The sequence below is a fragment of the Vulpes lagopus genome, chromosome 6, assembly GCF_018345385.1.
Source record: "Vulpes lagopus strain Blue_001 chromosome 6, ASM1834538v1, whole genome shotgun sequence".
Taxonomy (NCBI): domain Eukaryota; kingdom Metazoa; phylum Chordata; class Mammalia; order Carnivora; family Canidae; genus Vulpes; species Vulpes lagopus.
This window is the reverse complement of record NC_054829.1, coordinates 108,114,696-108,136,912: the sequence shown is the minus strand read 5'-3', so window position 1 is coordinate 108,136,912 and position 22,217 is coordinate 108,114,696. Positions and strand designations below refer to the sequence as shown.

The 22,217-nt window shown below is 37.3% G+C and overlaps 3 protein-coding genes across 14 annotated transcripts in view; 1 reads left to right on the top strand and 2 right to left on the bottom strand.

Annotated features, from left to right (window-relative positions):
* Positions 1–732, bottom strand: part of ALPK1 (alpha kinase 1) — a 129,586-nt gene extending 128,854 nt beyond the window's left edge. For 2 of the 8 annotated variants that reach the window (XM_041759447.1, XM_041759450.1), the window contains exon 1: positions 599–729. The gene's annotated coding sequence lies outside the window, so the exon portion shown is untranslated. The other 6 variants (XM_041759452.1, XM_041759454.1, XM_041759449.1 and 3 more) reach the window with 5 other exon arrangements.
* TIFA (TRAF interacting protein with forkhead associated domain) lies at positions 722–10,929 on the top strand. Of its 2 annotated transcripts, none has more exons than XM_041759459.1 (3): positions 722–805; positions 1,816–1,982; positions 9,581–10,929. In XM_041759459.1, exon 3 carries the CDS (start codon positions 9,602–9,604, stop codon positions 10,160–10,162), a length of 561 nt encoding a protein of 186 aa, XP_041615393.1. In that variant the 5' UTR covers positions 722–805; positions 1,816–1,982; positions 9,581–9,601; the 3' UTR covers positions 10,163–10,929. The 2 variants fall into 2 exon arrangements, with proteins under 2 accessions (XP_041615393.1, XP_041615392.1); XM_041759458.1 differs by lacking the exon at positions 722–805 and adding an exon at positions 1,038–1,293.
* A 2,265-nt stretch (positions 10,930–13,194) lies between these two features.
* The window catches only part of AP1AR (adaptor related protein complex 1 associated regulatory protein), a 42,743-nt gene continuing 33,720 nt past the window's right edge, over positions 13,195–22,217 (bottom strand). The window contains exons 5-11 of one of the 4 annotated variants that reach the window (XM_041758839.1): positions 21,886–21,982; positions 20,628–20,726; positions 18,468–18,526; positions 17,498–17,571; positions 17,061–17,171; positions 16,457–16,585; positions 13,195–15,104 (exon numbers count right to left, since the gene is read on the bottom strand). In XM_041758839.1, coding sequence (XP_041614773.1) covers positions 14,839–15,104; positions 16,457–16,585; positions 17,061–17,171; positions 17,498–17,571; positions 18,468–18,526; positions 20,628–20,726; positions 21,886–21,982 — 835 coding nt within the window. In that variant the 3' untranslated portion in view covers positions 13,195–14,838. The remainder of the gene's footprint in view (positions 15,105–16,456; positions 16,586–17,060; positions 17,172–17,497; positions 17,572–18,467; positions 18,527–20,627; positions 20,727–21,885; positions 21,983–22,217) is intronic. The other 3 variants (XM_041758840.1, XM_041758841.1, XM_041758842.1) reach the window with 3 other exon arrangements.

The following is a 22,217-nucleotide window of genomic DNA, read 5'->3' as shown; positions in this document are numbered from 1 at the left end:
AATTTAACCCCCTCAAAGAATCTATCAGATGGGGAAGTAGCAAGTATCAATGTCGGTTTACGGCCAGTGAAACTGACCTGCAAAGGAGCAACTCTCCTGCAAATCAGGGTCAAAATCCAGACAGATGAGTAGTTTCCAGAATTGGTGGGTAGATTCCGAAGCTCTGAGGTAAGTGGGCCAGTTTAACCTTGGTCACTGCTAGCTTTGTCCTCTCTCCTCAGTCTTTCACTCTCGATATAGAGTCTTACTCGTACCCCGCTCTAGACACTGATTGTCTTTAAGTTCCTCCACCTGTAGTTTATTCCGAACCTTCTCCCTGAGGCAGAAAAATACTATTACTTTTTCCACTGGAGGCCATAAAGGACTCCTGGGCGGGTTAAGTGTTTCTCAATGCACCTTGCACCAGCCTATGCGTGCGGAACCCCAGACTCTGGATGCTGAGTGAGAGATCCCTCCAGGTGGGTGGGGCGGCGGGGGAAGCCCTGGGCTGCTCTGGTGTAGGGTGAGTGCTGACTAGGAGCTCTGCGGCACCCCAAACCCGGTCTCTGCCCTGGCTCAACGGGACACTTAGCCACCCTGAGGGCTGCAGGTCACTCACCCGTAGGGACTAAATGAACTCCTACAGGCCGTGCACCTCGCCTGTTTAGGAAGTCAGTTCAACTCTCCGCCCTCCCCCGCCCCGTCCCGGGCCAACACTCGAGGTAGGGCGGCACAGGGCGGGGACAGGGCGTTGAAGCGATTCCGCTCCCTTTCCAAGCTCTAGCTCACTAGCCACATCCTTCTGAGGGGCCACCTGTTTGGGGAGGTAAGGTACTCGCCAGTTTCACTGCGCTTCAAACCTGGCCTGGAACCTCAGAAAGACCGTCAGGGGGCGGGGCTTCTCGCGCACCCCGCGTCAGCAGCCTCGCACGCCCGGCGGAGAGGGGAGGGGGCGCGGAGGGGGGCGCGCGGGGGGCGGGGGGGGGCGGGGCCTGAGAACCGCCGCGCCACGCTCCGGCCTTTATAAAGGCTTCGGGGCGTCTAGCGGGAGCGCTTCGCCGGGAGCTGGAGGAGCGGTGCGGACGCGGCCGCCTCCGCGCCCCCGGCCGCCTCCGCGCCCCCGCCTCGGCCCCGCCCCCTCCCCTGGGCTCCCAGCGCGGTCTGGCGCCCCCTGGAGCTGCGGCGGGGGGCGCGCGGGGGGCCCCGACGGTCGGCGGACTCCAGCCTCGGCGCAGGCCCCCTGTAGTCTCGCGCGGGGCCTGGAAAAGCGAAGCCGGGCTGGGGAAGCCAGTTCGCCGACTCCCCGGCCGCGAGGTATCCGGGCGGGCTGCGGTCTGGGGGTGAAGTGCGGACGGTGTCTGGTCTGTTTCGCCCCGAGGGGGAAGCTTTCTTTGTGTAGGGGCCTTTCGGGGTGCGCTATAGAAAGTCACACCCCCTGCTCCCGCCGGCCCAGCGCGCGGGGGCGCTTGAGCAATTACAGCACGGCCCCAGCTTTATAAAATTTAGGAATATTTATAAATGCGATGGGGGGAATACTGAAAGGAAATACCAGAAGATGGGGTGTGTTTTCTTTGTGCTTTTCTGTGCTTTGCAAGGTGTTTCCACCCCCCCCCCCCCAATCAGAAAACAAAGAAGAATTCCGTTTATCAAGTGTAGCTCACAGCAATGGGCGTGAACCCCGGGCGTCCCCCAGGCCCCTTCCCACCTGCAGGGACTTGGCTACGGGGCCGCGGGCTCCCTGGAGCTCTCTGCTGCGGGGTCTTCCGGCCCTGGCCTCCTAACCTTAGCTGTTCCCTAGAAAAATAGGGTAATCGGCTGTTTTCTGGGACTTCCCAGCTTTCAGATTGAAATGAGGAATTTCCCAAATCCTCCGGAAGCCAGAACCCACGCTGTACCTCATAGCGGATGTCCCCAGCCACCGAAGAAGCTGGACTCTGCAAATCTGATTGCGTACAGGCTCCTCAGACAGAGCGGGACAAAGAAGACACTGTCTTTGGGGAAAAGTGAGCTCTCTCATGGTTTTTATCTTGCTCTTTTTGGTTTTCACGACCTTTTTTTTTTTTTTTTTCCCCAAAAACCTATTATTTAAGAGTTGATTCTGCTGAACAGTAGTAGAGTTCACAGATGTCTTCGAATCCACACTGGGGTGATGACCCCAGTGTGGGGGAGTTGGTCAGGAGGAAGGTGGTCAGGAGGGAGGTTGGTCAGGAGGAGTGCCCTGTCTTTTGCTGTGCTTCAGAGTTTCTCTTCTCTCCTATGAGCTCAGTGTTGAGTGTTGGTGGCGGGGAGAGCCTTTGAAAAAAGGCTACTTGCAACAAGACAAAAGTCATACTTTCTCTTGAGATTATTGATAGTGGGAGCTGAGGAGGGATGAAAGTAAAACTTTTAGAATACCTTCCTTAACACATTGCTCAGAACACACTCCAATATTGCAGTAGATCTTATCTTAAAAAACAAACTTAAAGCATGAGAGTCCTCTTGGCATGCATGACCACCCAGGGGCACCAGACTTTCTGTTAAACTGCTTGGACACCTGGTTCCTCCTTTGAGCAAAAATATCTTTTTGTTCATGACAGTTGAGGTTCAAACAGTTTTTTGCAATGTTAGGGTATCACATCTCTTTATTGGCTTTGCCCAACTTTGGGAGGGGTGGGTGGTGTGTGTGTGTGTGTGTGTGTGTGTGTGTGTGTAAGAGATAGAGAGGTGGAGGGAGAGTAGTAAGCATGGGGGGTGTGGGAGTGTGAGCAGGCATAGAGAGCATGTTTTTGCACATAACACCTCTATACATATATATCCTTTATTTCCTTGGAGAGGAGGAACCAGCAAAGGAGAGGTTTACTCTTCTTCTGACACTCAAGGATGGAGCACTCACCTTCTGTATTATGCTTTCTGTGATAAAGTTCTTGATAGCGGGGCTCATTTTTATTTCTATATATTTATCTATTTGTTGTAGTTCATTTCTGAATGTAGATGCTACTGTGTATCAGATATCATCGCAACGTTTTACAACTCTTTCTTTCTTTCTTTCTTTCTTTCTTTCTTTCTTTCTTTCTTTCTTTCTTTCTTTCTTTCTTTCTTTCTTTCTTATTTATTTATGATAGTCACAGAAAGAGAGAGAGAGAGAGAGAGAGGCAGAGACACAGGCAGAGGGAGAAGCAGGCTCCATGCACCAGGAGCCCGACGTGGGATTCAATCCCCCGTCTCCAGGATCGCGCCCTGGGCCAAAGGCAAGCGCCAAACCGCTGTGCCACCCAGGGATCCCTACAACTTTTTCTTTAAGTAAACTCTATACCCAACGTGGAGCTAGACCTCAGGACTCTGAGATCAGGAGTTGCATGCTCTACTAACTGAGCCAGCCAGGTGAACCCTGTTTTACAACTTTTTGATGTCAGATATCACAGTTTCCCATTTCAATACTTAGCTAATCTCCACCTCCATGTAATTCCATAAGAATCACATGGTTTGTAATTTTGTAAAGAAAATATTTGTTTTATGTTTGGTTAGATATTAAGTACACATGGTATACAATTTCACAGATACAGGGTATACAATGAACAGTCTTCTTTCTACCCCTGACCCGTTTCCCTCTCCCAAGGTAACCACTGTTACTGGTATTTAACCTCATTGTTCTTCTGTCTTTGATAATTTATGTCAAACAGATTTCAAAAAGCTGCCTTTTAGCATTTGTACACTAGTGATTTCTTTTTTAAAAACATCTATAAAAAAGATCTACCAATCTTAGTTTTAAGTTTTTTTTTTTTTTTAAGATTTTATTTACTCATGAGAGAGAGAGAGAGAAAGAGAGGTGCAGAGACATAGGGAGAGGAGAAGCAGGCTCCATTCAGGGAGCCTGATGTGGGACTCCATCCCAGTACTCCAGGATTGCGACTTGAGCCAAAGGGAGACGGGCTCAACCGCTAAGCCACCCAGGCATCCCCTATTTTAGGTTTTTTTTGTCGTTCGTTTCAGTCTTTCCTGTCTTTCTATTGACCACTCAGAAATGGCAGAGATTCAGGCCACTTTGTAAAGGGAACTTGCAGCTCTGGAAATTAACAAATTCTCAGTTCCTTGTGTTTAGAGACCGTGACCATGATTTATTCAATTTTGGAGCTCCCCAAACAACCTGCAAACAATTACTAGTGAGTACTGGGTCCATGCTAACATCCATAGGTAAAGACTGAGTGATAACTAATATAGTAACATGCTGCTGCAGAGCCTCTTTCTCTTATGAGGCAGCAGTAACAACATATTTCCCTCCCGAACACTAGATTCTAGGTTGGTGTCTTGCTGGTTTTAGTAAGCTTGCATGGCCTTCCTCTCTACAGATTAACTGCTAGAGCTTGTGGAATAACTGGTAACAGGGAGCCTTATTTGTTGTGGGTAAGAGAGGGTGTTTTTCTGTTCTATTTGAATCTTGACTTTGAACCTGGGTTTGTAACCTGGCTAAGTAGCCCAGGTTAACCCTCTAAAACTTAGCTCCCTCATCTGTGAAGTGGTGATTCATAGGGTTATTTTGAAGATGAGACAATATGTGTACCTGGCATGTGAAGGGCATACAGTAAGTAGTAACCCCGTTAACTGTCAGGATTATCAATCATTTCATACCTTCATTGGCTAGGTGAACGCATGTCAGCCCAGACTACGTTAGGTTTCAGGAACTAGTGACTTAAAAAGAGCAGATTTGATTTCTTGCTCATATTACATGTTCTTTTTGGTTCTGTCTTTGGCTCTTCCCTCTGGAATGGAGACTGAGCTGCTTTGGGGGACTGCCGATGTGGTAGAGGCAGAGAAGATTGGTGGAACCTCACAGTGGCTTTCAAAGCTTCTGCTTGGAAATAAGCTTCTGTGTCACTTCTATTCATGTTTCATTGACATGGTTGTCAATGGGGTGGGAAGTATTATCTCTCTAAAGGAGTAGAACCAGTAGGTGTAGGCCTGGTAGGGAAGGGCAGCAAATATTTGACAGTTTTACCATCTACCTCAGTATTTTGGAGGGCCACAGTTGTGATCCCAAAAGTTTATCAAACCCTGAGAGTTGATTCACACCAAGATATTTGTAGTCACTGATTTGATAAACCAGAATGCCAGTTTTTTTTTTTCCTTACGTGAGTAATATATCTACCCTGAGAACTCAGCATAAGAACTTGTATGAGAGAAACTTTTCTTGGTGGTAGATTTGTTCAAAAAGAATGAATTCTAAGCTAATTGGTTATATGAAGTATAGAAAACAAAATTTGGGTGTTACCAAAAAACTGTGTCCAGAATACACCATGGTTTTTATTTTTATATATTTTTTAAAGATTTTAATTTATTTATTCATGAGAGAGACACACACACAGAGAGAGAGAAGAGGCAGAGACACAGGCAGAGCGAGAAGCAGGCTCCATGCAGAGAGCCCAACACAGGACTCAATCCTGGGTCTCCAGGATCACACCCTGGGCTGAAGGCGGCGCTAAACCACTGAGCCACCTGGGCTGCTCTACACCATGGTTTTTAATCCAGTTGTCCTTTTGGAACTGTCATTATCCAAAGTCCAAGAATGAACTAGACTGATGACAGTGTTTCCTAGATAAACCTGAGATCACTGACAGATTCTTGCCTTTCCTTTTTAGGTTCTTTACTTGTTAACAGCTCATTCTTTTCTTGTCAGCCATTAATTGTATCATCTGATGATTTGTTATAAGTATTCTCTTTAATGTTGTCAGCTTCTTGAATAATGAGACTTCATTATTATAATTAGACTATTTTCAGGGGTGTCTGCGTGGCTCAGTCAGTTAAGCGTCTGCCTTCTGCTCAGGTCATGATCCCAGGGTCCTGGGATCAAGACCTACATTGGGATCCCTTCTCAGTGGGGAGCATGCTTTTCCCTCTCCCTCTGCCTGCCACTCCCCCCTGCTTGTGCTCATAAATAAATAAATAAATAAATAAGTAAATAAATTCTTTTTAAAAAAGTATCTTCAAATCACAATTCTACCTATTGTGTGATTTTTCTTTCTGCCTTGGTTTCATAGTAATTTTTACCATTGTTGGCGATTTTGAGGGTTCCTCTCATATTTTCTGCTTCTAGTTGGGCATGTCTTATCTGCTTGGGTAATGTGATATGAAGTAATAATGTCCAAAAAAGAGTATATGACAAAAGTAAATTTAAAATTAAAGATATATTTCCCAATCAGTAAAAAAGGAATTTTGCTTAGCTATAACATTTGTTGAAAAATTGAATAAATTGAGTTTGATTTTTAGCATTCACTCGTGTGGAATTTAAGAAACAGAACAGATGAACATAGGGGAAGGGAAGGAAAAATAAAATAAGATGAAAATAGGCAAAGCATTAGAGATGCTGAACTCCAGCACCTGGGTGGCTCACTCGGTTAAGGTCATGATCCCAGGGTTGTGGGAGGGAACCCCCAGGGAGCCCTGTAGTGTCTCTTTTTCTACCTATCCCCCGCTTGTGCACACACTTTCTCTCTGTAAAAATAAATAATTAAAATCTTTAAAATAAAAAGAGAGAAATGCTGAACTCTAGGAAACAAACTGACAATTACTAGAGCGGAGGTAGGTAGGGGAAGGAATAATTGGGTGATGAACATTAAGGAGGACACTTGATGTAAATGAGCACTGGGTGTTATATGCAAATGATGAATCACTAAATTCTATCTCTAAAACTAATAAATAATACAGTATAAGTTAACTAAATTGAATTTCACTAAAGAATTTTTAAAAAGAAAAAATAGCACCATAATTTTGCAAAACAGGAGAAAAGATCATATACTAAAAGTAAATAGCAAGCATAGAAAGAAAAGGAAAGCATTCTGTTTTTTTTAAACTGGCATAATAGTTCTGATACTAACATCTAATATAGATGGCAGACAAAACCACAAATCAGCTTCACTTAAGATTATTGATTTCCAGACCCTAAACAGTTTTTAAGTAATGCAGGGAATACTCAGCTCACTCTATTGGTGTAATTTATCACCATGCTAGATTAAAGGAATTCTGTGTAGCTATTTATTTTTTTAAGATTTTATTTATTTATTCATGAGAGAGACACAGAGGCAGAGACACAGGCAGAGGGAGAAGCAGGCTCCTTGCAGGGAGCCTGATGCAGGACTCGATCTCAGGACTCCAGGATCACATCCTGAGCTGAAGGTAGATGCTCAACTGCTGTGTAGCTGTTTAAATATAAGGCATGTCTGTATGTGTGGATATGGTAACAAATCACCTATTTGTATTATTAATTTAAGAATGCAAGGTCTAGAACTAAATATAGTATATTCCTATTTGTGTAAGAAAAATTTTTCTCTATGTGTAGAAACAGGTGTTTGCGTCTATGAGCACACCCATAGTTATGCTTGTATAAAGAAAATTTGTTTAAGAATAAAAGCAACTTTTACAGTGGTTGACTCTAGAAGGATTGGGGTGGAGGGAAGGCAGTCTTTTTATTTTTTTTAAGATTTTATTTATTTGAGAGAGAATGAGCATTGGGGAGGGGCCAAGGGAGAGAGAGAGAGAGAGAGAGAGAGAGAGAGAATCAGTCTCTCCAGTGAGCAGGGAAGGAAGCCCAGCCCAGGAGCCAGAGATCATGACCTGAGTTGAAGGCAGCAGTCCAACCAACTGAGCCACTCAGGCATCCTCAGAAGATACTCTTTTTAAAAATCCTTTTTTTACTGTATCAATTTTTGAATTGTGTGCATTTAATTCTTTTGAAATAAATTAGTTTTGAATGGCAGTTCTGTATCAGAATAATCTCTCAAAGATTTTGTTAATTATCCTGTAATACTACTTTACTCCACTGATTTTTATTTTTTTTTATGTAAATGGCTCTTTTTTTAAAAATTTAATTTATGATAGTCACAGAGAGAGAGGCAGAGACATAGGTAGGCTCCATGCACCGGGAGCCCGACGTGGGATTCGATCCGGGGTCTCCAGTATCACGCCCTGGGCCAAAGGCAGGCGCCAAACCGCTGCGCCACCCAGGGATCCCTACTCCCCTGATTTTTAAAGATACATGTAAGCAAGTGTAGGTGGAAGGCACCACAGGGCCAAGAGCTCGAGAGGGATGCTGTTAACTCTTTTTTTTTTTTTGATGCTGTTAACTCTTAACAGCAGTTAGAATGTGGTTAATGAAAGTTTGTCCAGTCATTAGGAACAATTGATAAAAGTAAATAATTCCAGTAGGAGTGCAAACTATAGAACTAACTTATGTAATATCTAATTTAAAATTATAAAATCAACTTTTAAAGCAATTACTAGGGCATCTGGGTGGCTCAGTGGTTGAGCATCTGCCTTGGCTCAGGTCGTGATCCTCAATCCTGGGATCAAGCCCCAAGTCCCGGCTCCCTGCAGGGAGCTTGCTTCTTTCTCCCTCTGCCTGTGTCTCTGCCTCTCTGTGTGTCTCTCATGAATGAATATATAAAATCTTTTTTTTTAATAAATTAATTTTTATTGGTGTTCAATTTACCAACATACAGAAAAACACCCAGTGCTCATCCCGTCAAGTGTCCCCCTCAGTGCCCGTCACACATTCACCCCACCCCTAGTTCATTTCCTAGAGTTAGGAGTCTTTATGTTCTGTCTCCCTTTCTGTTACAGTATTATTGACTGTATTCCCTATGCTGTGCCTTTTATTCCTGTGACTTACTCATTTTGTAACTGGAAGCCTTTATCTCCCACTCCCCTTCACTCATTTTGCCCAACCCACTGCTCTCCCTTCTGGCAACTATCAATTTATTCTCTGTATTTGTAGGTCATATTCTGCTTTTTATTTGTTTATTTATTTGTTTTTAGATTCTATATATGAGTATCATCACATGGTATTTGTCTTTCTCAGTCTGACTTATTTCATTTAGCATAATACCTTCTAGGTTCATCCTAGTTGTTGCAGATGGTGCAATCTCATCCTTTTTTATGGCTGCATAATATTCCTGTGTGTGTGTGTGTGTGTGTGTACACCACATCTTCTTTACCCTTTCATCTATTGATGGACACTTAGCTTGCTTCTCTATCTTAGCTAAGCATTTATTATATTTAATCCTTTACCTACTAGAAATCTAAGTGAGGATGTAAAGCATATTTAAATGTTGCAATTATTTATAATTTTTGAATTTCTTTAATCAGGATTTAAAATTCGTAATATATCTAATTATAATCTAGTTAATAAACTGTAGGTTTTCTTTATGTGTATATCCTCTGAGGGCATTCAAACCAAAGATATTTATTCCTGATTTAAAAAATATAACTGTCATGTTTTCTCTGGGCCAAGTCACTCTATTTAAATGAGAAAGGAACTGACGTTTCTTTATACCCCTGCCAAATCACTTTGTTATTGACTAGCATTCCTTATTATTGTCCAGATTTTATGTATGGTCTTATTGTCAAACTAGAAGTGAGAAATAGAGATAGAAAAAGTTAATACACCAGATCTCATGGGAGTTGGTGTAAAATTTCACATTTGTGTTAATTGTTAATTGAAAGTATTCTGTGTATTGTCTTCTTAAAGTCTAAATAAATCACCTATCAGAAGATTTTCATCAAAGAATTAAAATTAAAGACTTTGATGCCTGAAATATGGGAGTAAACTAACATGCTGTTTTGATTATTGCAGGCAGATCAGATTCTGAAACACATGATGTCCAATTTTGAAGATGCTGACACAGAAGAGACAGTAACTTGTCTCCAGATAACTGTTTACCATCCTGGCCAGCTGCAAAATGGAATATTCCAATCAATAAGGTTTTATAACCGAGAAAAACTTCCCTCCAGTGAAGTAGTGAAATTTGGCCGAAATTCCAACGTCTGTCGTTATACCTTTCAGGACAAACAGGTTTCCCGAGTTCAGTTTTCTCTGCAGCTGTTTAAAAAGTTTGATAGTTCAGTTCTCTCTTTTGAAATTAAAAATATGAGTAAGAAGACCAGCCTGCTTGTGGACAACAAGGAGCTGTGTTACCTAAATAAAATAGACCTGCCTTACAAGTGCATGGTCAGATTTGGTGAGTATCAGTTCCTGATAGAGAAGGAAGATGGAGAGTCATTAGAATTTTTTGAAACTCAATTTATTTTGTCTCCAAGATCACTCTTACAAGAAAACAACTGGCCAATACAGAAGCCCATTCCTGAGTATGGCAGTTACTCATCCTGCTTCACCCAAAACACTTCTCCTACAGAAATGGATGAAAATGAATTGTGAACACAGCTAAGAGGAGAATCATGAAGGATGAAGAAATCTGTAAATGTTTTATAGAGACTTCATAGTTTATTAGTATATTACTGTCATCTGTTGTCAAATTTGGGATCTCTTATTATCATTTTGAAGTCTTTAAATTGTATTAGTCATTGATTTAGTCATCTGTTGCATTCCTAGATGTATGAAGAATGTTTAAGTGTATTTGAGTATATATCTGTGAGGACTAATGTACGAAAAGTATCTTTGGTGATGAAGGAATAGTGTTCTCAAGGTTATATTATTTTCTTTTTATGCTTGCTTTTAGTTCTATGTTTTGTTTTGTAAGGAACCATCTCTTGGTTTGGTCATATTATTTCACAAGCAGCCATTTGTTTTCAAGGTCAAGGCTATGGGCAGGTTGTTACTGGCAGTGTAGCCTGTTGGTACCTGCAGTACTGGAGTGCTACTGTAATGTGTTTTGGAGCAATGTCTATGAATCATTGTGGTTTTAATATGGAAGCTTTATTTGAACAATAACACCTTTGCTATGATTTCCTTTCTGTAGAATAATAGTGTTTATTTCCAAAAATACAGTTCTCCTTATGTATATTCAGCATCTAAAACCAATATTTTGGACATTTTAATGAACCATTGCTATGTTTAGAATTCTTTTTCAGTTTTCTCACCAAATATTAAATTGATTTTTATGTACCACACATTTTTTAAATTCCATGAATTTGAAATTTTAACAGCGCCCTTACATATAATAAAGTCAAAGTTTAATTCTGTAACCATGTTCTTTGAAACTCTTTCTGAAGAAAGGAAAGAACTATTCTTTGGCTGCTTACTCTAAGGGAGGAGTGCCAGAAACCCCAGGCAGAGGCTGTGGCTGGGGATTAAGATGCCTTCAGCTCTGCCCCTCAATGCATATTGGCTCATTTTCCATGTTCCTCACTCCATATGGTGGCACATGGTCACAAGTAGTTCCTGTAATAGCACATTCTTTGGTTTCTGCATCCCTCCTGAATCTGTTTCTTCTGGTTGTTTCTCTACCCCTGACCTCTAACTATCAACACTTAGTTGGGCTTCTCTGCCTATATTCTTCCCCAGGGTGATCTTACCTAGTATAATGACTTAAAATACCATTTACCTACTAATGACTTCTGAACTTGTATCTCTACCTTTTCTGAACTACAGACATATATCCTATCACTGTCTTGATGTTTTCATTCAAATTTCTCATAAACCTCAAATTTGACTTCCAAAACAGAACTCTTAATTTCCTTTACCTTCCTAAATCTGTTCTTTCCACTATATTTATTAAGTTAGAAACTAAGTTATTGTCAAGCATAGTTGTAGCTGCTAGGTTGGCTGTCACATTTCCATAGGTTTAACCAGCAAGGAGACCAATGAGCTCGAATAGACTTAGTTTTATTACTTACACAGATAGCAAAAGCTAAATCAGCATGGAGTCAGTGTCCCACATCCCTGGTCACTAGAGATGTCCCTAAGACATTGGACCAGGGAGGCCAAATGACACATAAATGGAAGGTAGCTCTCTTATTGAAGAGCCAACTCTAAACTCCAGCCAAGCAGTTTTATTAGATTATATCTGTAGTGAATGGGAGTGAGGTGGAAATCCCTGCTTCTCTAGAACCAGGGAGTTGGATAAGAAATTGCCCCATAGCAGCCTTCTTGCAAGACAGAGGAGCTGATGATAAATGGCATTGTCACATCTCAAAGACTGCCTATCTTGCCATGGTCCAGGGAGGATTACAGGGCTTTGTCAAGATTTGGGTTGGAGTATGGTTGAGAGTAGCTATATAGGTATGCAGTGAGCAAGGTCGCCAGGGTACCATGCTGGATGCATTACCCCTAGTTATCTTAGATTTCACCCCTTCTTTTGCCTCCATATCTAACCCATCAGAAAATTTTGTTAATTCTACCTCTGAGGTTTATTAGCTCTGCATTCCTATCATCATTATCAACTCAAGTCACACCACGTCCCATTGTAAGTATTATACATACACTCTTGTCCTCTTGTATAACCGTTCTCTACAGAGCAGCTAGAGGAATTTTTAAAAAATGCAAATCTTATCACTGTACACTCTGGCTTACAAAAAAAGTCAGTGGCTTTACACATCAAATAAAATTAGCTCTTAACTATGGTCTACAAAACCTTACATGATCTGGCCCCTAAATACCCTTCCAAAATAATTTCATATTACTCTACCTCACGATGCTTCAGTCCCAGTGGTCTTTTCATTCTCAGAACATAGTAAATATTCTCTATACCTCAGGAGCTTTATAAACATGCTTCACCAAACTTTTAAAGTTAAGGTTGGTTCCTGCTCAACAGTTAGGTCTCAGCTCAAATGTTATCTCAGAGAAGACTCTCTTGACCTACCAAAGTAGGCACTTGGTCCCCAGCTATCCTGCTTCTTATCATCTTGTATATTTCCTAGTTGTATTCTGTGGTTTTCTTATTTATATGTTTGTTTGTTATTATGCTGTCTTGTCTCTCTTATTAGACTGTAGGCAAAAGAGGTTGTACATCGTATGTCTTTTTACTACTATGTCCCTAAAACCCTATCAGACACAGTAGATTCTCTAATATCTGCTGAATAAAAAATGTTATATCCAGTGTTTTTTATAAATATATAAAACAAGAAAATTAGTATCTTTCCTTAGCAGTTAAAGCACAAACATTTTCAAATTTAGTTCTATCCTGCTTTCCTAATTCACTCCTTTTGTCTTCATAGCAGATTTTTTTTTTTTAATTTTTTTTTTTATTTATTTATGATAGTCACAGAGAGAGAGAGAGAGAGAGGCAGAGACACAGGCGGAGGAAGAAGCAGGCTCCATGCTCCGGGAGCCCGATGTGGGATTCGATCCCGGGTCTCCAGGATCGCGCCCTGGGCCAAAGGCAGGCGCCAAACCGCTGCGCCACCCAGGGATCCCCTTCATAGCAGATTTAATAAAATAATTATATCTCCTATATCAGTCAGAATTATTACATGTTTATAGAGCAAAACTAGTAATAATCAAATAATTTATTATTTTTAAATGTAAAAATGTGTTTATTCACAATCCTTGAGAAATTACCATTCCTTCAAAAAATTTTTTATGAACAAAATGCCAAGAAAAATTACAATAGTAGCTTATGCCAAACCAAAAATATACATCTGATGTATACAAACTTTAAAAAGCATAACACAGGCAATGTGAATATAGATTACCTTTAAAATATTTCTAGTGACAAAGCTACAACTTAAATCATGTTAAGAGAGTCATAAATAATAGCATTACCTAATATATTTACATATTTAAAGTGTCATATTTATTTCTATGAGATTAAAAAAAGATGAAACTATAGATGTCATTGCCTAGCAGTTCAAATATTGAAAGGGCCACATGATTTTTTTTTTTTTTTTTAAGTACAGCAGGAACTTTAAGTTACTATTTATATCTGGACCTTCCTATATTTTTGAGAACATGCACTGTCATTGCTGCAAGAAAAAAAGAAAAAAAAAAACACCAAGGAAAAATCAGAAAACAGTTTACTTATTACTAAGATCATATGCAATCCTCAGCAAAATTAAGACAAGCAATCAGGGAGTGCTTTAATAGCCTTGGCCTTTCAAAGTGATACATAAACTTTAGGGAAAAGAAGAGTTCATTGTACATCATGAATACCAGTTATATTTATTGATAGACTTAGTTCCATCCCATTAAATCACCTTGTATTACAAGGCAAAGGAAAGCTTAATAAAATCAATGAATCCTTTCACACCAGAAAGGATTTTATTTTGAAATACCCGTATTGCATTTTTAGGTTTCCTTTCTTAATAAGTCATGCACAGAGAATGTTCTGTGTAAAATCTTTCTAAGACCATTCATCGGAAATATAGAATTTAAAAAAACACCTAGAAATTTAATATATCAATTAACTTAAAGTAAATATTCATTTATAGTGGCAGCATGTAAAAGGAAGTGAAAAACCTAAATATATATATTTTCTTAAATATTACTTTTGATTACTAGCTTCAAGCGTCTGAACTCTGAAAGCTTATTTTCACATACATCCTTTGTTCAGACTAAATCATCATTATTGTATTAGGATATGCAGTAAGTATAGAAAAAAAAAACGGATATTTCAGCATTTCTTTAGGGTCATCTACTCAATTGTGCTTACTATTAGATAATGAAATTTAAATAAGTCATAGGAATAGATAATGCTGGAATAGGTGGAAAAGGGAACACCACTATAAATCTGATCTGGCAGATGGTCTTCATGCTCCCTTCACGTCTGCTGAGAATAAACATAAAATGCCTTAATATTTTCACAGTCAACTACTGAAATAGGCTTAAGAAAGCATTCAAAGTAAAATTAATAAAACTATTTTTAAAAGTGAAAATCTACAAATAGTAAACAGGAATGCTACAAAGATTCGAAATTAATTTAATTGATGACATGACAGAATCATTAAATTGTTTTTGAAAAGCAGAAGGCAGATGATGAAATTGCACTTAATTCTGAAGCAACTCAGATATAACCTATCATTTCTATTCCTTTCTAATAAGCACTTACAACATGGTTTATCTCCCTCTTACAAAAAGGCTCAGCACAATCGTTTATACATTCTAGTTGGTTTTTAACATTTGGTCACAACTAATAAACAGGGTCATATGATTTTACCCTATCGTTTCTGTTGATCTGTATCAGATTGCTTTATGCCAGAATCAGACAGTTCTAATACAGGATTTACAAATCCAGAATACTCCGAATTGCCATTATCATCCATTTCGGCACTAACAAAATCATTCTCCCATTCCAGCCCGTTGGAATCATCAGAGGCTGATGTAGGATTACTTCCAGTCTTCTTGCTGCTATACTTAAGTGCTGCTCGAAGAATGTCTTCCTCTGTTTTGGAACGTTCTCTCATTGGAAGCATGCGATTCATTCCTATTATTTGGAAAGAGTTATTAGAATCTCAGTGAAAATTTTAAAAGCTACGTTAAGAGACTCTACAGTTTAATAATATTTATTTAACAATCAGACTTGATTTGCAAATTTACTTGAAGAGTCAGTCCTATGGAGGCCTTGTTAAGGGAAGGTTTCTAGTAGGCTCTGTCCTCTACCTATTCTAGTTTAGTAACTGTGTTAACAACCTGAATAAGAACCTCAAAAGTCATAATATCTACAAATCTAATTAGCATAGAGTGTAGATGACAGAATCAGGAATTAAAAGATCTAAAAGATCAAACTGAACAAGATGCTACAATAAATAAATTTTATTAAAGTCTGCTGATTGGGATCCAGATATGAAATAACTTAAGTACAGGATTCTGGAAACAGTGCTTAACTGAGAAGAAGACTTAAGTAAGTAAATAAGTTAATGCAAGCTTTGGTAAAGTTATTCAAGGCCCTGTATCTTTGCTTCTTTATTGATAAAAGAAATGGCTTGACTAGAGGACTAGTCAAAGTTCATTCAATCTCAAAATTCTATGAACTATTTAATGCTTAGTATTTTTCCTGAAGTCCTACATTCTGTAATTCGTTCTTCATTTTCATGGATTACCTAGTTCTTAAAGTAAAAATGAAAACTTGTGAAAAAATCCACATTTTAGCTACAATTCTTCACATTTTAGCTACTCAATTCTTGAGTTCTTGCTATGTGGCACACCTTGTACCTGGTGTTTTATATAAGTTTTATTTCATTCTCACAACATTCAGATGTTTATTTGTTCAACTATTTACTACTTATTATGTGTCAGCAATTTTAGACTCTGGGTATACAACGGTGAATAATCATCCTTTAAAGTAGGTTTATTATTAACTTTTTATGCTGGACAAACTGTAGCTTAAAGAGAATAAGAAATCTACTGAAGTACTACAGCTAGGAAGACATACCAGCTAAAATTCAAATCCATGTCCGTGTATAGCTTTTGAACTACACAAGAAAACCCCTAACAGCTAATTCATAATGAACCAAAAGATAATAAAATTTTGGCTTTAGGTTTGACCACAAGGGGGCAGTAATTCTTCTTACTGAGTAATAGAATAATCTGGGCTGGATTACAGAAACTTTAAAGTGAAAAATTAACATTTATTTTCTAAAGCTCAAGAAACATTAAGAATTAAGCAACTTTCTAAACCATTTACTAACAAATGATAATCACTAATACAGAAACTAATAAGAAACTTTGATACTGATATTTTTAAGGCCTGAACTCATTTCAATTTAAAACATCAAGTAGATTTCTATAGATTAACATGGATTAAAATTTTCAGGTAAAATTGTGAATATAAAATACCTTCTTCATCTTCCCACTCTAGATCTAGGGATGTGCTGTCATCATTTCCACTTGTTGATTTAGTTTTGGTCATTAAATCACAACTACTTTCTGTATTTGGTGTCAAAACTGTGGCATCTGATGACAATCCTAGGACATACACCAAATATAATGTGGTCATTTGTACTCTTTTACCACAACCATTTATTTTATAATATTATCTTTCTACAAATATTATTATTCCTTTTAACATCATAAGAAACAATCATTGAAATCATCACACTGGTAAGTTTCTGTTAGGAACAATTTAAAGGCTTTTTTCCCCTTTTTTTTTTTTGCCACGCAGCATGATAAATTGCAAATTTAAATGAATTATAAACTTTTCCAATATAATGAACTATAGGTAATATTTTTAATAGTCAATTATAAAAAGGGACAAAAAAATAAATGAAAAAATAAAAATGAAAATAGTCTGTTTTCAAGAGAAACCACAACTATGCTTCCATTATTGGAAGCACAGGAGTTCTGACTTTTGAAACTTAGAGAAAAATACTTTAATCTTATAAATTGATTTGTAATCAATTTGTAATAAGTAAAATAAGTACACTTTTGTACTACTTCCCACCTTCTCTTTTTCTGGGAGGGGGAGACGTAGAGTAGAAATGGGAAAAATGAGTGCCTGACTCTCCATCCAGATCTACAGCAATAGCCTGAGGTTTTTCTTTGCTCCAACTCCCTTTTAAAAAAGAAAGAAAGGGGTGATTGGGTGGCATGGTTGCATAGAGTTCAACTCTTGATCTCAGCTTAGGGCGTGATCTCGGGGTCATGAATTCAGGCCCCGTGTTGTGCTCCACGCTTTGGGTGGAGCCTACTTAAAAAATAAAAATGTTTTAAAAAGTTAAGATAAAGTTGTATAACTAAGGATGAGTTAACTGACCTATCTAGAAAAGACAAATTTAAAGGGCAAGGAAGTTCTTCTATAGGAACAGAACCAGAATCTCCAATTATCTGTTTACTATGGCATAAAGTAAAAAAAAAATGCATATATTTTAAGAAACTTACTACTACTTCGAAAAACTTCATACTGTGACTTTATATTTCTCAAACAAGATTCAAAGTCATCTTCTGGTCCTGAACTGTAATTAAAGTAAAAGAAATATATTCATAGTAGACACAACATAATGCATGCTTAAGTTAATTTATGGCATTTTAGTTTGAAGGTCTATTCCATACAAGTTTATAATTACAATTACAGTAACCTACTGAAAATAGATCTTAATTTTCTTAATGCTAGCAGTAAACTCAAAATGATAACATTTTGGTTAATCTTGACATCAAAGCTTAGTAATAAGTCCATCTTCATAATTTACAATAATGAATCATGAACAAGTTTCTTTGAATGAGTGTAAAATGTGACTCTGGAATGTGTCTTTAAAAAAACGATCACAGAGATGCCTGGGTGGCTCAGCGGTTGAACATCTGCCTTTGGCTCAGGGCGTGATCCTGGGGTCCCGGGATCGGATCCCACATCGGGCTCCCTGCATAGAACCTGCTTCTCCCTCTTCCTATATCTCTGCCTCTCTCTGTATGTCTCATGAATAAATAAATAAAATCTTAAGAAAAAACAGTGTTGAAACATTTACAAAAATAAATAAAATTAAAAATGTCACATATAAACTTTATTATAAGAAAATGAGACATGTTAAGGAAAACACAAACAAGGCAAGGCATAAGCAATTTATCCAAAGGCATTCAATGTGTTACTGCATCATTTTCTTTCTTTCTTTTTTGCATCATTTTCTGTATAGAAGATATGACCACTCTAAAAGATGCAATGAAATCAATTCAAATAAATAATGATCACTTTCCTATATAAAGAGAGCAAATGGTCTCAGCATTCTTACAAGTTAGTGTCTCTTTTTTTAGGGAACACACAAACATAGTATGTATATAAACACCCAGAGCTGAACTGTGCTCTCTTTGGAAATAACATTTTCTACCACAAAGTGAAGTAATATGTTTCACTATTTACCTCTGATATTCTCCATTGTTTGAAGGATGGTATCTCTGCACAACTCTCTGCCTTTCTTGCTTTGGAAACATAATGCAATACAAAATCACTCTGTTGTAAAGTTATACTTTAAAAAAATCATTCATCATTCATGCAACACCCAAAGGTATTTTTTTCTAGTTCCTAAAAAAACCACCAAACTTTAAATTATTCTATTGAAGTCTTTTTCCTTAAATATATCATTGTTCATTTCTATATCCTCTTATCTATGGGTGGAATTTCTCTCAATCTTTCAGTGTATAATCCTTGACGGGTCAGAATATTCGCAGTGTTATTAAAAAATAACTTTTAAAACAGATATATATTGGTGTACTCAACATTCTTATTATACCTAAGAACATCTAATAACTGGAAGGATGAGGGGTAAGAAAAAACTTGTTAAAACAGCATATGAAACTCTATTTTGGCTCAAATAAATAGCAATAAAACAAAAGATCCAGAAGACCTGGCTGAGCTGACTTAGAAATAATAAAAGAAAAGGATTTAAAAGACCTGTCAGATAGTTTGGGCTCTGACAGTTATCATTTGTGTATTGGTGGCACATCCTTTACTTTCTGTTTCTTCATCTGTAAATTATAGAGATAATATAGATAAGCTATAATACTGCCCTAGCAAGCTCATGGGGCTATTGTGAAAATCAAATGAACTTATATATATCTGTATACCTTTGTGTGCCAATGTATGTTGTACAGACTGTTAGGTGTTCTTGCATTAGTATTTAGTCAGGGAAGAAAACACTCAGAAAAACACTCTGGAAAAACTCAGAGAACCCAAATAGATGCTGCATATGGAATGCTTTTGTCTCTTTGTGGGGAAGAGCAGCAAAACAAAGTTTATTGAGTGATGGTAAAGTTTATTGAATGACAGTACAAAACTCCCAAAGAGAGTGAGAACCCGAGAAGGCTGCCAGGACTGCTTTTGTCTTTCAAAGGTGAGCAGTAGAGACTTTATAATAGTAAAAAGAGTTATCTAAATAAGAGCCAGAAAAATATTTTTATTTTTTTAGAAGTTGAATTAATTTTTAAATTTTTCCACTAGATAGAACTAAAAAAAAAAACAAAAAAAAAAAAATAAAATAAAACCCAAAACAAAGACCCCATCTCCCATGTAATCTAATTAATCTGCTGAAATAGATTAATCAAAATGCAGGGAGAGGGAGAAGAAGAGAGAGAAAGGGCACAGGTGACATATAAACTCATAGCAATATGACACATGATTTTTATTTTCTAAGTTACAGTAATTATTAAGTGACATGATCTTTGTACTACTTCAGTGAATATTACAGCAGAGAGTTCACATAGGCAAAATATAGAGAACGATGAGTAGGAGAACTGGCTAAGCACCACAGTACTTGAATGCTGGCTCTACCACTTATTAACTATAGGATCTTATTAAGCAAGTTACTTAACATCTCTGTCCCTTGGCTTCCTCATCTATAAAATGAGGACTGAAAATGATACCTATCTCCTAGGATTGTTGTGAGGCTTAAAGTAAAACGTAAACTAATTAAAACAGTAATACTATAAATGCATATTTTTAATTGTGATCTGGTATTATAGTAATACCATACTAGCAGATAGTATGGTGAGATAAAATAAAAACTCAAATTCCAAGTCTCTCAAAGACACAAGAATAAAGATGAGAAATACACAATATTCAAAAATGAGGCATTTTGCCCACCTTACCGGATTCAAAGAAGTATAAGAAATTCCAGCAGTTCAAGGAATTGTTTAAAAAAATACTCACAAAAGTAAACTAAAAAAATGCTGTAGAAATTATATTTAAAGACTAGTTTTGCAATGTTTCCACCTAAGAGTGTATTTATTTTCCCCAAATACTGGATTTTAGAAAGCTACATTTCATCTTTGGGATAAACAAAAATTAGCTTCTGCTAATTTAAAGCTAAACAGCATTCCATATCAAGCATATACTTTGATGTTATTTTTAGTTGTTAAAGACAAGCTAATTTGCCTTTAAAATTCCTAAGAATATATACATAAATGCATTTGTTGTTAAACAAGAAGCCCTTGATTCTAGAGGGGGAAAAGTCTCAACTAAGATTTGTCAGAGAAAATCAGGAGAAAAGCAGCCTTAATATATGTTGGGGTCTTTTCCCCTCACCTCCAAGAGCTTTCGCTGCTTTGCTGCCCTGGCTGCTTCACGCTGTGCAGCGTATAAAGCTTCTTCTTCTAGTCTTAACTTCTCTTCTTGTAAGGCTAACTGTACATGAACAAAACAATAAGGATTAACAAAAACCAGAACCTGTCTAACTGCTCTAAAAATAAAATGTTTGTTTGTAAAATTAAAAATAAATTATTAAAAAAATAAATGATCTCTACAAAGCATAATAAAATTGAAATTTTTGTGACTTATTTCAATTTCTCCTTTTACAAAATAATTCAAATGATACCAGACATATTATAGAACTCTTTAGAAGATTAATGATGAAGTAGTAGCATTTCATTTGCAGAAATACAAAATTGTTTCTTCCTTTAGAATATGCAGTGATCTTCATTCTCAAAAATGTTCCAATGCCTATCCCCCTGACTAGTTTAATGGTGTTGGCTCTTATAAGTCCAAGGTCTTTAAACTAAGGCCAATTATATCACCATCTATCGAAGTGAAGTAAGCTTTCACAAAGTTGATGTCTCACTGATGTACGTATCCTGAATTTTATTACTATCAAGCTATTAAAAAATCACTTTCAAATTTAAACTCTTGCCACTCATAATGGCATATAACCTGTTTTAGTGATAATCTATTGCACATCAAATTAAATTTAAAAATAAAATTTCAACATTTTCTTTAGCCTAATATCTATTAGGCTAAATCTACTGCATAGCTTAAGTTAATGCTGTTGAAATCACTAATTGGTACTTAACAGGCTATTCTTAAATGTATAACAGAATATGACTAATTCCATTTAGTGAATAGCAAAACTAAATTATAGGTCATTCCCATAAACACATTAAAATAAATATAACATTTGTGATTATAGTTATGGTTCACTAAGAATAAATAAGCCCAAGATAAACAAAAAGACAAAAGACAAAAAATATTTATTGTGAAACAGACTTTTTAGAAGTTGGTTTTAAACACAAAAATACATGTATCTTGCCAGAGATTCTACTTGTGAATTAAGAAATTAGGTTTTAGAAGAATGTATTATCTCCATTTTTAGCAGCATGATTTCTGATAAATTAAAATAAAACAAACTATAATAGACTAGGATTTTTTTTTTACTTTTAAATAATTTTTGTCTGTATAATATCTAAATGCAGGTCCAGTGATTGTCCATATACATTATATTAATGACAACTTTCTCCATGGTATAAACAGAGGCTTTATAACAACATAAGCAACATAAAAGACTATTTACCTCTTTTTGAATTTTCATATCAAGATCTTTCTGTTTTTCAGCAATAGAATCATAATGCCTCTCTCTTAGATTAACAATTTCTTCCTCAGTAAGAGGCCTACAGAAAAAATGAGGGAGAAAAAAGAAAGAAAGAAAAAAAAATTCTGATGAGTACAAGTCCAAAAAAAAATCATCAACCAGAAAAATACTAAAATTTTATTGTCAAAAATGTATTAAATGCTATAATTTCAATGGTTAAGAGTAAAAAGACATACATTCTAACACTTGCCATAATTTAGCATATACATTGAATAGAATGATATATTATCAGAGCATTTTTTAGCACTACAACC